Source organism: Papilio xuthus, unplaced genomic scaffold (genome assembly GCF_000836235.2).
Source record: "Papilio xuthus unplaced genomic scaffold, Pxut_1.1 DF827777.1, whole genome shotgun sequence".
Lineage (NCBI taxonomy): Eukaryota > Metazoa > Arthropoda > Insecta > Lepidoptera > Papilionidae > Papilio > Papilio xuthus.
Window position 1 is genome coordinate 2,081,840 of NW_013530872.1, and position 12,059 is coordinate 2,093,898.

At 34.9% G+C, this 12,059-nt stretch overlaps 3 protein-coding genes across 7 annotated transcripts in view; 1 reads left to right on the top strand and 2 right to left on the bottom strand.

Annotated features, from left to right (window-relative positions):
- Positions 1 to 770: 770 nt before the first annotated feature.
- Positions 771 to 2,658, bottom strand: LOC106115638 (RWD domain-containing protein 1). The gene is made up of 5 exons (XM_013309079.1): positions 2,484 to 2,658; positions 2,213 to 2,415; positions 1,978 to 2,121; positions 1,459 to 1,645; positions 771 to 1,157 (listed from the first exon to the last, which is right to left on the bottom strand). Exons 1-5 carry the CDS (start codon positions 2,551 to 2,553, stop codon positions 1,045 to 1,047), a joined length of 717 nt encoding a protein of 238 aa, XP_013164533.1. The 5' UTR covers positions 2,554 to 2,658; the 3' UTR covers positions 771 to 1,044.
- A 552-nt stretch (positions 2,659 to 3,210) lies between these two features.
- On the top strand, positions 3,211 to 9,346 carry LOC106115807 (BRISC and BRCA1-A complex member 1). Its single transcript, XM_013309367.1, has 2 exons — positions 3,211 to 3,392; positions 3,482 to 9,346. The coding sequence occupies exons 1-2, from the start codon at positions 3,328 to 3,330 to the stop codon at positions 4,257 to 4,259; spliced, it is 843 nt and encodes a 280-aa protein (XP_013164821.1). The 5' UTR covers positions 3,211 to 3,327; the 3' UTR covers positions 4,260 to 9,346.
- The window catches only part of Efa6 (Exchange factor for Arf 6), a 28,440-nt gene continuing 21,725 nt past the window's right edge, over positions 5,345 to 12,059 (bottom strand). For all 5 annotated transcript variants that reach the window (XM_013309364.1, XM_013309363.1, XM_013309362.1 and 2 more), the window contains exons 14-20: positions 11,635 to 11,842; positions 11,038 to 11,192; positions 10,648 to 10,774; positions 10,420 to 10,521; positions 10,170 to 10,314; positions 9,903 to 10,043; positions 5,345 to 9,655 (exon numbers count right to left, since the gene is read on the bottom strand). In XM_013309364.1, the coding sequence (XP_013164818.1) occupies positions 9,536 to 9,655; positions 9,903 to 10,043; positions 10,170 to 10,314; positions 10,420 to 10,521; positions 10,648 to 10,774; positions 11,038 to 11,192; positions 11,635 to 11,842 (998 nt within the window). In that variant the 3' untranslated portion in view covers positions 5,345 to 9,535. The remainder of the gene's footprint in view (positions 9,656 to 9,902; positions 10,044 to 10,169; positions 10,315 to 10,419; positions 10,522 to 10,647; positions 10,775 to 11,037; positions 11,193 to 11,634; positions 11,843 to 12,059) is intronic.

Genomic DNA, 12,059 nt, shown 5'->3' on the forward strand with positions numbered 1-12,059 from the left:
ATTTCCACTGGGGCAAGGCATTGCATTGTCTTAAAAATGCTATAAAACTGCAGAACCATTAAGAAACGTATTGTTTTCTTCGTCTTCAATGAAAATACACTATCATTTTTGCTAATTGAGAAAAAAACGTTTCAAATCTCAATTAGAAATCTGATATTGACTAAACTTTACTAAATGATTAACAAGTCAACAATTACATAATCTGTCCTTTTCTTTTGCCAAGCCTCATCTTCAAGCATTTACGCGGCTATAATATTGCACATCAACCTTTAGAAAGAGACAAACATATTTCGCTTGTTACAACTTCAATAGATATCTCTTTGATACAACATTTGGAGAACATTATAATTATAATAATATTTAAAATTGCTACAAAGATTTTTTTTCGAAATTTAGGCTTTTATTTTGATACTGCAATCTTTGGATTGTTAACATTTTAAGCAAACATATTTAAAACATTTATTAACAGTGGTAGAGCTCGCTTTAACATCTTCGCACGAATTGGCCCGGCTCGCCCGGTGAAATACAACAACCACACAGAAAACAGGCCTCAAGTGAAAGCAATGCCGCGTTTCGTCTGATGAGTGTGCCTAATTTAGTCCTCTTTCACTTCCCACACTTTTTCTTATAAGGAAAGGATAGAAAGTGGAAGTGGAACTTTCCAGATGAGAGGATGCATAGGAAGGGAAAATATTTTCTTTCTGTGCATCCTCTCCTCCGGTGATTAAAGGTAGTCAACGCATATGCAATTGCGTATGTCTTTGGGTAGCGGTCACTTCACTATTTCTGCAATTACAGGTGGCCTTTCGCTCGTTTGCCACTTTATAATATAAAAAAAAATACCTTAGCCAAAAAGTGGTCCAAGATGGTGTTCAACGTAAAAACACATAGATAACAGAGTAAAAACTGTATAGAGTTTTATTTATCCTATCTCTTTGTAATGGTTGATATGTAATAATTGTCACATTTGCTCGCACCAAGCTCATCACAAACACACAAGCAAGTCTATCACTGGCGCACAATGATTGTGCGCGTTATTGTTCGCTAATCACTCTCACTGCCACTCTGACCCGGCACATAGTCTTCATCATCTTCATCCGATATATCCAGGTCATCCAAATCTTGGAATAGGGATTCATCAACTTTGACTGCATCACCTATAAATTACATAAAGACATTTTAGTACCACTACATTCCTAATATAATTAACTCCCTTCCGAATCACATTTAATCCTACCATATGAAAGAAGCATGTTTCTTCCTAGTTTCTTGTGCCACAGGCAACAAAAGACCCTCAAGACTATATTATTATTACAAATTTCAACTATAAATTAACTATAAGCTTGTGGTTGTAAATCAATATAATGAGATTTTATGATTAAAAAATGGCTAGAAAACTCATTAAAAACAAGTTGAACTATTAAAACTTGACACTTTGATGATAAACTTGATACTTACCATCATCAAGGAACTTAAGATCAGATTCATTGAGTGTTGTGTCCCTCAAGAATAATTCTTTTCCTGTAAGTTTATTTTTGTCTTTGCCCTCTCTTTCCCTTTTAGCAGGGATGCCCATATCATTTTCGAATTGCTTTCTCCATGCCAAAAATGATTCCACCGTCACTCTTGTGCCCTCAAATCTTTTCTGAAGGATAAATATTACATAACTATAAAATATATTTATATATGCAAATAGATTTAATAAATATTGGTGTAAACATTATTTGATACTTGAGTTGTAGCTGCAACAAGCTATTCCTATTATATTAACTACTGTACAGTTAATGTAATACATTTTTACTATAGTTGCTCATATTTTCAAACAAATCAAACATGAGATGTCACATTCAAACAACTAACCCAACCCTTTACAAGCTTGTATGATATTAGTCATCAAATTATAATGAAATAAATATCTACTATGCTTTTAACTGAACATAGTCAATTGTAATGAACAACATCAAATAAAAAACTGACCTGTTCTGCTTCTTCATCTGCTCTTAATTTAGCAAGTACCCTTTCTTCTTTCTCTCTTTTCATGCTGTCCCATTTCTCATTGAGCCACTCCTGCCCTGCCGACACTAGGGTGAACACCATCACCATGCCAATATTCTCCTTACCCTGCTCAAGAAAATGTAGTTACTTTTTTATAATCTATCCATTTAGTAGTACTATGAATTGGTCAACTCTGAAGGTGCGCCTTTTTACTGACCTGTTCCATTAAATGATCCAACAATTGATTCTTGTCTACATCGTCAAAATTCTCTTCATTGTCGATCTCAACAATTGGTAACTCATCAGGATATTTGGCTGTATATGTGAAAGTGAGCTGGCAGCTAAGGCCTTCCCCGCCGTCTTCATAGCCCTCCGACATAATAGGTATAGAAAACTTATGATATGGCTCAGTCTCTAAAACTAAAAAAAAGAAATCAGTACATTGTAAAATAACCTAAAATAAAGTTACCCCGGAGGTGGTTATTTACTTTTCATTTCGCCGTAATAGATAGAATCTAGTGCCTCAACCTCACTGGTCTGTTCGTAATGGTAATCCATTGCAAAATAAACTTATAACGTTCAACAATCTTTATTATTTTTCAGAATTCCAAATCAGAACAGAATTAAAAACTTAAGCCAACATTCAATAATTCTGTTGTGTCAATGTCAGACTAACTGACATTTTAATGACATTTCCATTTTTTTTTAATTTTATGACCTGGTAACATAGACCTTTAGGTCATATCTTGACATTTCCATTTTTTTTTAATTTTATGACCTGGTAACATAGACCTTTAGGTCATATCTTATTTGGTGACATTTTCATTTTTTGAAAAAATCAAAGAGTGTGGGTATATCAAAGAGCAGATTTAGTTATTATAATAAAATTGGCATGAACATGTAATACCGAAAACAATTATATTTCGTACACACGATGCATTTGCGTCTCTCTCCGTCCGTTTTTCTCTGTCCACAACACAATGACTCGTTTGTTCCCAGTAATCTCCGGAACGTCTGAACCAATTTTGACGGGACCGGAAGATGAGCATGCGGGGATATAGTAGAAGCTAATTTTAAACAGGTGGAGTCGGTTTCTAACTTAAAACACTGATATTTATTGAGGCCAGTGACCCAAAAACACTCCTGATCGTGCTCTAAATATTGTTATTATACCCTGTTTAATCTGTCCATGTTGACAGTGACAGTTAGTTGTTATTTGACAATTCAGTCGCTTGTTTAAAATTTCTGAGATTTTTGGTGAAAAACTGAAAATTGCATTATAATTCGCAGTTGAAAAAGAGACACTTATCACATAAATAATAAACAATAAATATGGATTCTCCTGATATTTTGCCATCTTGTAGTAACTCAAATGTTACAGATTCGAATGACTCAGGGTTAGTAATTTTATTAGTAAATAATAATTAAAAATAACTACACTCAATTTTAACAAATTAATTCGTAACATTAAATATAATTTTTACAGAAACTTGCGCCCACTTAAGAGTCAAGAAGACTTCTCAGAGTTACGGGACCAAGCTATTGAGAATTTTCAAAAACCTAATTTACCAAATGTCAATGTGCCAGAGAAAATAATTATTTGTTTAGATCTTTGCTATGATAATGAAAATGCGCATTATCGTTTAGCCGACGGTTCGACATATAGACCAGTTAAAATGTTAAAGAGAGTTTTAGAATTCTTTGTATATACAAAACATGCAATAAACAAACGAACAAAATTTGCTCTGGTCATGTTAAAAGATGAGCCATGTTGGATACAAGGTTTTACAAATAACCCTAAGGATATCTTAAGTATGGCTGAATATTTAAGTCCAGAAGAGAGTACATCTGAGACAATTGATTTTCAAAAATTATTTCAAATTTTAAAACAAGAAATAGAAGTACCAGAATACAGTCAGGGTGATTGTATTCTACCACCTCCATATGTGGTGCGAATGATTGTTTTGTACGGAAGATCTAACTGTGTTCCACAAATACCACAGGATGATCCTTATTTTATTTACCTCAAGAAACAGTTTTACTTCTATATAGACATTTTACTAGCGCATGAAGAAGATTGCGCTGCATACAAATGTGAGGAGGTATATGATGCACTACAAGACTTAGATAATGGATATTCTTATGTATATGAAGTTTCTAGAAATGCAACAAAAATTCATGATTGTATTGCCAAGCTGCTGGCTCATCCTCTGCAGAGGCCTTTACAGAAAAACACTGATTATTCTTTTGGATGTAGATATTAAGTTAAAATGTTTTATATTTAATGAATTAAATTAAGAGATAACTTCATTCTGATTATTATTAACAACCATGGTATTGAATAGTATAGTTCTAGACATTGAATATGTTCCATGGCATATAAGTGAATACTGTAATATAATGAAACCTAACAATAGACAGGCTTGTGCAGATGTATACCACATTTCCTCTGATGACATCACACCCACGGGGTGATGGGTATGTACCCAAAACCCAAATCTCGCCTTCTTTCCACTCTCTTCGACAAGAAAAGGAGACACATAAAGTACCACATATCAGGGAAAGCTAGATTACTTAGCACCATATCACATGAAGATATTACAAATTAATAGCTTTCACTTCTGTTTAAACTCTGGGCTAAATATTTGTGAACTAAATATTGAAAGAACAAACAACCAAATAATAAATCAAAGCACAGAGCACAAACGTTTTATTTAAAACAAAACTATTCAAACTATACACAGTTCAGTAAATCATAAAAAAATAAATTTAATATGTAAATAAAATGTAAAAAAAAAAACTTATGTACAAGCGACAATTTTCCATCCAAAAAGATTCTAAAAACATCGCAATTGAAATTATTTTACAGCCAGCGATCTTTATAATAATATAAAAATGTTTATTTGAAATATGCAATTATGTTTGATTTATTACGGAATAGTTACAAATGACTGCATTTAAGTAATTTAACAAATAACATTTTACAAAACTTTGTGGTATTGAAATGATAAAAAGCCTTTATGACAAACAAGATATCTTTTTAGGGTGGCTATACATCATGTAGAGCCACATTTATGATTATATCTGATTATAGCATGATCTCTCCATTAATATTACCTTATCAATAAATTTACAAAACTAATGTATTACGAGCTCATTGCATAAATTGTGTTGATTTGTTTAAATTTTGAACATTTTAATGATTGAATATATTATACAATCCATGTCCTATGTATAATTTTATAGTATACACTCAGTGTTAAATAGATGAAATAGTATAAACCAAATAAAATTGAAACACGATAAATATTATTCCCTATTAATTCTGCTAATTAAAAGGTCGTTTGTCGTAATGACGGACAGCAACAAAAGAACAGCAAGCACCAATGGCCTTCACGGTTAAACCGAAAACATCACGGAAAGACAGACCCTTCCCTCGCCCCAAAAATAAACTATAGGGAACGTTACCTAAGGCAACAAATACTTCAGTCAAAGAAACACCGCTAAGTAATGACCCCCTCTGGCTGGAATCATTCGTAATGGGGAGACAGCGTTCGTGTCAGAGGACCGAACGAAGCATTTCAATGCTGACGCTGCTGGATATGTGCAACTCATCGAGACAGAGTATAAAGTGATTTCGGACGTTGATAAGCAATATGCTAAATCCGTCCCGGCTTCCGCTCATGCCTCAGCTTGATCAGCAAGCTTCGGGAACTGCTGCAGCTTTGATTAAATTAAGATCTAACTATAAGAACCCATGTAACTACGATATAACAGCCTTTACGTATCCGGATACACCATCAGATATTATTTTAGGAAAACCATTTAAAGAATTGAATAAAAATGAATGCATAATTCTCCGCCGCTCTCTTTATGTCTGTTCACAAAAAGTAATCATTATTTTCAACCTAAATCTGCTGAGAGACGTAACTTACGTCCTTTTCACCGACATGACCTTAAATTACCTAACATAAAAAGTCAAATATATTACAAAAGTGCATATGTCACTGCTATAAGAGTTTTTAACCATTTGCCAATTAAGATAAAATCAATGAACGGTAAAGTTTTTAAAATAAATCTGAAGAACTGGTTGTTAGATCAAGCCTTCTACTCGATGCAAGATTTCTTTAGCTATAATGAAACTAAATAGTGACATTAGATACGGTCTTGACCGACCCGCAAGCTAATTCTTTTTAACATTGCTATTCACTTATCTAAAAAGGCGATTGTGTTTTACACTTATTAACTATGTTATTATTATTGTTGATAGATGTTCCCAAGTTCTTAATCTTGTTTGTTCTGCTTTTGTTTCTTTACCATTATCCATTGTATTACACCAAAATATAGTTCATCATTGCACACCCGAAGGGGTATCTAACTGTATTGTAACTGTTTATAAATGTTTGTAACCTTATAACAATGTAATACAGTTTGCAATAAATGAATTATTATTATTATTTATGTAACAAGTTACAATATGTAAATTGTTACATTTTTGTAACAGACAACTTTGGAAACACGTGAATCAAAGCTTTACATCAGTTCTTACAGAAAAATTAGCGTGTTTTTTTTTATATTTTTTATTTTAATCTCAATTCCTTTTTAGGCCTTCATATAGCATCTGTAGCCTAAAGAATATAAAAATCCTGGCCAGAGGTCGCTTCGATCAACTTCTTTACCGCTTTTTCTGCAATATGCCAAGGATTTTTATATTTCTGGTCAGGCTATAACAGCTTAAATTGTGAACAAACATAGATGAGTGGTTAAAATACATAACAATTTGCAAATTCCAACTTCATACAAGAATTTTATTGATATCTTTGTAATTATACTTACATTTATCTAACACTAAATGTAAGAATAAAATTGTTTAATTCTTCATTAATCATTATCTAAACACGGCACAATCTATTGGCAATAATTTCTTACTATGATTCAAACCAATAGAGTGCTGTTAACTGAGTTATTTAAATTTATCCAATCTTTATTTGTAAAACTAGACAAGTTACTAAATACATGATCCGATATAACAAGAGATAATCAGTGACTCTACTTATAAAATGGTAAAGATCGTGCTACGAGTACAGATAGTAAAAACAGGCATACATTTTTTTACATTAGTTTTTACAAAATAATGACAAAAAAAATCACAAATAATACGAGGAGTCTAATATCACTTTACTGGCACTATCGGCTAAACTAAACTATAGTTTATACATATTATTACTACAGATTTCGACAGTTGCAACACTTGTATACATATGGTTGTCTTTATTTATCTCAAAGAGGAGAACAAGGATGGAAATATCGATAATACGAAAGTGTAAACTCACCGTAATATAAAGCAATCTATTTCAACATTTTTAAAGGGAATTACATTTTATTTTATTCACACGTGGAAAGACAATTCAATATACAGTCGCATCTCAAAGTCATGAGATTTTAGACGTTTTACATTTTGACACTGGTTGATTTACAAAAAAACAAATAAATAACTTTACTTATCAGTCTCAATACTATAAAATCTATTTACAACATTGTGATACCAGCCGTTGTCATATATACTTGGGAAGCCTTTAGATGTTTTCATACGCATCTTTTCATTTCCTATGCCTTAACTTGGAATGGTATAAATAGTTTTAATTATAATAAACAAAAAAACAAGCCGATACTAGAAATAAAGAAAGATTAAAGCATATAACCATTCTCTGGACTAGCGCCAAACTTTAACATATCCATTACAAAACATATATGTTTACACAAATAAGCGATTATTTTCACATTTAATTCATTCAAAAACTCTTTTTTTCTAAGATTGCAGCATAGATGTCATTAGCACATTCAGTGCCACTAACATCCCGTAGGACGAGTCGGTAGCAGTGAATGTGTTGTTCATCAAAATACATTGATTTGCTAAGAGATTAAGCGTCAAGTGCTAAAGAAATGCAAGTAAAAAGCTCATATTTATGTACTTTATATTTACATTTGAACTTCTTATTGACTTCTGCACTACAAATTCTAATAAATAAACATCTCGCCGACCTGAAATATTATAAATAATATGTGCCAGGAAGACAGGACTAGATCATTTAAACATTTTCGTTAACTCGTGACGTATATACCTTGCAACCACACCCGCCGCTATAGGGTTGCCACAATATCTCATAAAACAAAAAGTATCGATTTTTTTTCAATTAATTTTTAATATTTGATACGATTACATCGATATCGAAATGTTGCGTATTTTTTTTTCAACTTACATCTAATTTATTGATAGTCTTATCAATTCATCTAAAACGACGACGTTAGTTGAAACGCGTAGAGTATGCATTATTTTAGTCTATAAATACGAATATGAAATCGATTCTTTCTTTTCCAATGCAATGCTTAAAATTGTAAACCAGGCCTTGAATTCTTAAAATAATAAATAAAATTGTTTTAAGAAAATAGAGGAAATTTTTACAACTAAAATATTAGTGTAGTGTTTCCGATGTCGATAATGTTAAATAGTCGATATATCGATTAAATTGTAGTAGAATCCATATATATAAAAGTATATAGATTTTTTACATTTTTATGAATTCGAATATTGCTCAGAACTATGTGTTTATTTAATTTCGTGAATTGGCAATGGAATGTCGTTTGAGTATCTTATTCAGTCTTTTCGGCGGAGTCAGAGCGAGAGAAACTAATGTCCACGGCGGCCATTTTTAATCCGCAATATGACAGTCCGCCATTTTTGCATTTGTAGTTTAAAAGCTACCTTATAAATACTTTAGACCTTTTTAAAATTTAAAACTATTTCTCATTATCAATTACAGCTAGAAATAATAATGAAAAATTGTCGATATCCCTTACCGCCTAATATTGAATTATTTTCTGTAATAGACATAGAAATAAATTACTTAGTTCTTACTGCGTACATATTTAATTTAACCACTTACGTAATTTCTAAATGATTTAGTTAAGAGTGTAAACATTTCATTGCGTAGGTATACGCGAACGCGCTTGCGGTGGGCAAATCGTTAAAATACCAATAAATTTCGTAGTAGTTTATATCTTCAAAATCGAGATCAGCAAGGGATCTAGTTTATTATACTATGTTACATTTTAAAATACTAATTTAACAAGACTTATGACAAGTGTTAAAATTCCAAATAGCATATTTTTTGGGGCAATACAACGAAATTAATTTTAATTCATACAATTACATCTTATTTTTCATTAAAGACTGAATTTATAATTACTCGGTTTGGTTTATATTGTAAACGGGTCTCAGTTAAATCTATAAAATGCAGTAAAATAGAACACAGCGTTTGTGCAATGTTGTGAACATTTAGCGGCGGGAAAACAGAATGCAGTTTGCAAAGGGATTCACAAAGAAAACATTTTTGGGAGTCACAAGACGTTGGGTTGTCATATAGTCAAACGCGCCGTTTGCACGGTGGGCGTGTGTTGTGGCGCGTGGGGCGTGGTTGGGGGCAGGGGGCAGGGCGCAGGGCAATCACAGGACGCAGGCGGCGAACACCGCCATGGCGCGTCAGGGCGGCGGCTGCGGGTGCGGATGCGGCCGCTCGGGCAGTGCGGGCGCCGCCTCCTCCGCCCCCGCACCGCCCGCCCTCGCACGCATCACGTACGCGTACGTGCGGTACCTCTTTATCTGAAACAAATGGTATTTGCTTGAATTTTCTTTAAGAAAATGACTAAAGATTATAATCATTACAATATTTACAACAGAAAAAAGCCTAAACCGATTATGATGAAAATTGGTGGCGAAGAAGCTTATAACCAGGTGACGTACATAGTATACTTTGTACCGCGTTTTTATTTAATTCCGCTCGGACGGAGTCGCGGGCAAAAGCTAGGATGTATTTATAACGTGTGTTGTGTTTGTATAATGTGTTTACTTCGTGCACGAGGTAGTGGTCCTTGTCGCGCGAGTGTGCGTTGTGGGCGTGTGTGTGGGCGGAGTCGCGCGCGGCCCGCAGCGCCGCCAGCTCCTCCTCCAGCCGCGCCGCGCGCTCCTCGTGGTCGGCAAGCTGCTCACGCTGGGAAACATTACGAAAATGTTATTATTACAAGTATATTTGTTAAAAATTTTCAAAAACGAACTGAGTTTTTGTGCATGTGAGAAAATTCTGTGTGTTCTATTATAAATGGTAGTGTATACTGACCATGGCGAGCTTGGTGTGGGTGCAGGGCAGCAGGGGGCGCTGGAACTTGCGCTGTGAGCCGACAGCTCCGGCCAGTGGTGGCGCGGAGTACGCCGCGCATACAAAGTTTATCGTCTCCACCCACGAACACAGTTCCTTAGAGTCGCTGTAAATTGTTATTTATACTTCAATATTACGTGCAAATATTATATTTTTCTACACCTAAGATTTAATAGAGGCAGCTCGATTTTGGAGATTTAGTGAGTCTCACCTAGTCTGGAACAAATATTCTGCTTGATCTGCAGTCTGTAATCTGAATACGTGTTGTTTCTTCGTATAGTCAGTCGCCTTGGTGGCCAGTGCGTGGTGTATCCTGCAAGGAATAATAACATTATTGAGTAGATTATAATGATTTTTTTTCTAAATGTGCCTAAACTCAGTGAAGTTTGGCTCGCACTTCTACATAGCAATATGTTTGTGTGTCGTGTCGTTCTCTGACCTGATGGCATTATGCAGGTTATCAGACATCTGGCTGCGGCGGAAGCCGTGTTCATCCTTGTGCAGGTACAGCACGAGGTCGCGCAGCGTGCAGTAGAACATCTTCCAGCCGCGACGACCGAATGGAGCTGGGGAGACAAACGTGATTAACATTATAGTACCCACATAGGAAAAAACAATGAATTGCTAATGTATTGTAAATTTGGCAATATTTACAATGTAAGTATGTATAATTAAATTGCTCAGATGACTTTACGGAGTACAAGCGTATTTTTTTATCTTTGGTTTTTTTGAACAAAAGCGTCACCATAAGACTCAATTTAAATTTCCACCATAATTATCCCCTGTTTACTATCAATTTGTAGTGTATGTTTATATTGCTGTAACTAACTCTTTTTTCCGTTGGGATCTACGCAGCACTTGCGCATGACGTAGCCCTTCTTGTACTCGACAGCGCGGCTCTGGTCGGGCACGTCGAGGAACGGGTTGCTGCCGACGGGCGCAGTGCGTTGCTCCGTAGTCGCCGCTTGATTCGCCTCCGTGTCACTATAATAAATAATTACATGTACTAATGAAACAATTAAATATGTAATTGTTTGGTAACATAAGTTTACGTATGTATATCACTTACGTATTAATATTTCTAAGATAAATTGACTCCATAAAATATTGGCGGCTACCATGTAAATAATTGTAATCTACAAATTCTAACTGCACAATATTTTGTTTTGTTTTTTAAACTAAGCTGTCTAAAACTATTGTTCGCGTTTATTAAATAAAAAAAATAAAATTAAGATTTCCTATCAGACTTTGGCTTACATAGTAATTAAATGTATCTCTAAAAGAGTTACATGGATCTCGCTGAAATTTGGGATGTATGTAATTTTTAGGGTTCCGTACCTTATATGGAAAAACGGAACTCTTATAGGATCACTTTGTTGTTCGTCCGTCTGTCTGGACGGGCGACAGCTAGTCGTATAATACTTACAGTGCCCACTGGAGCGGCTGCGTGCGTATCGCATGGTAGAGCTGCTTGAGCGTGTCGCGCGGGAAGTTGTCGCCGTCGTTGAGGTCTGCGAGGTTGTCTATGAACTCTGCGCATGTCATGCGGCGGAATGCAGCTCCGCCCGCAGCCGCGCCGCCGTGCAGGTCCGTGTTCAGCAACATTATAGCGCACGTCAGCGTGTGCACCGCGTCTACACACAATACACACTCTATTACTATTCAAACTGAATTCTAACCTATAAATGAACTGGCTGTACGACGTAGTATTTTGTGCATATTTGATTTTCGCCATTTTGATACTGACGGCAGCTGTTTGTAGCAGTGGTGTGGATTCCAACTTATAATGTACGTAGAAGTAACTACCACATAACAACAACAGGCGCCCTTAAATCAAAACGAAGCAAAAGC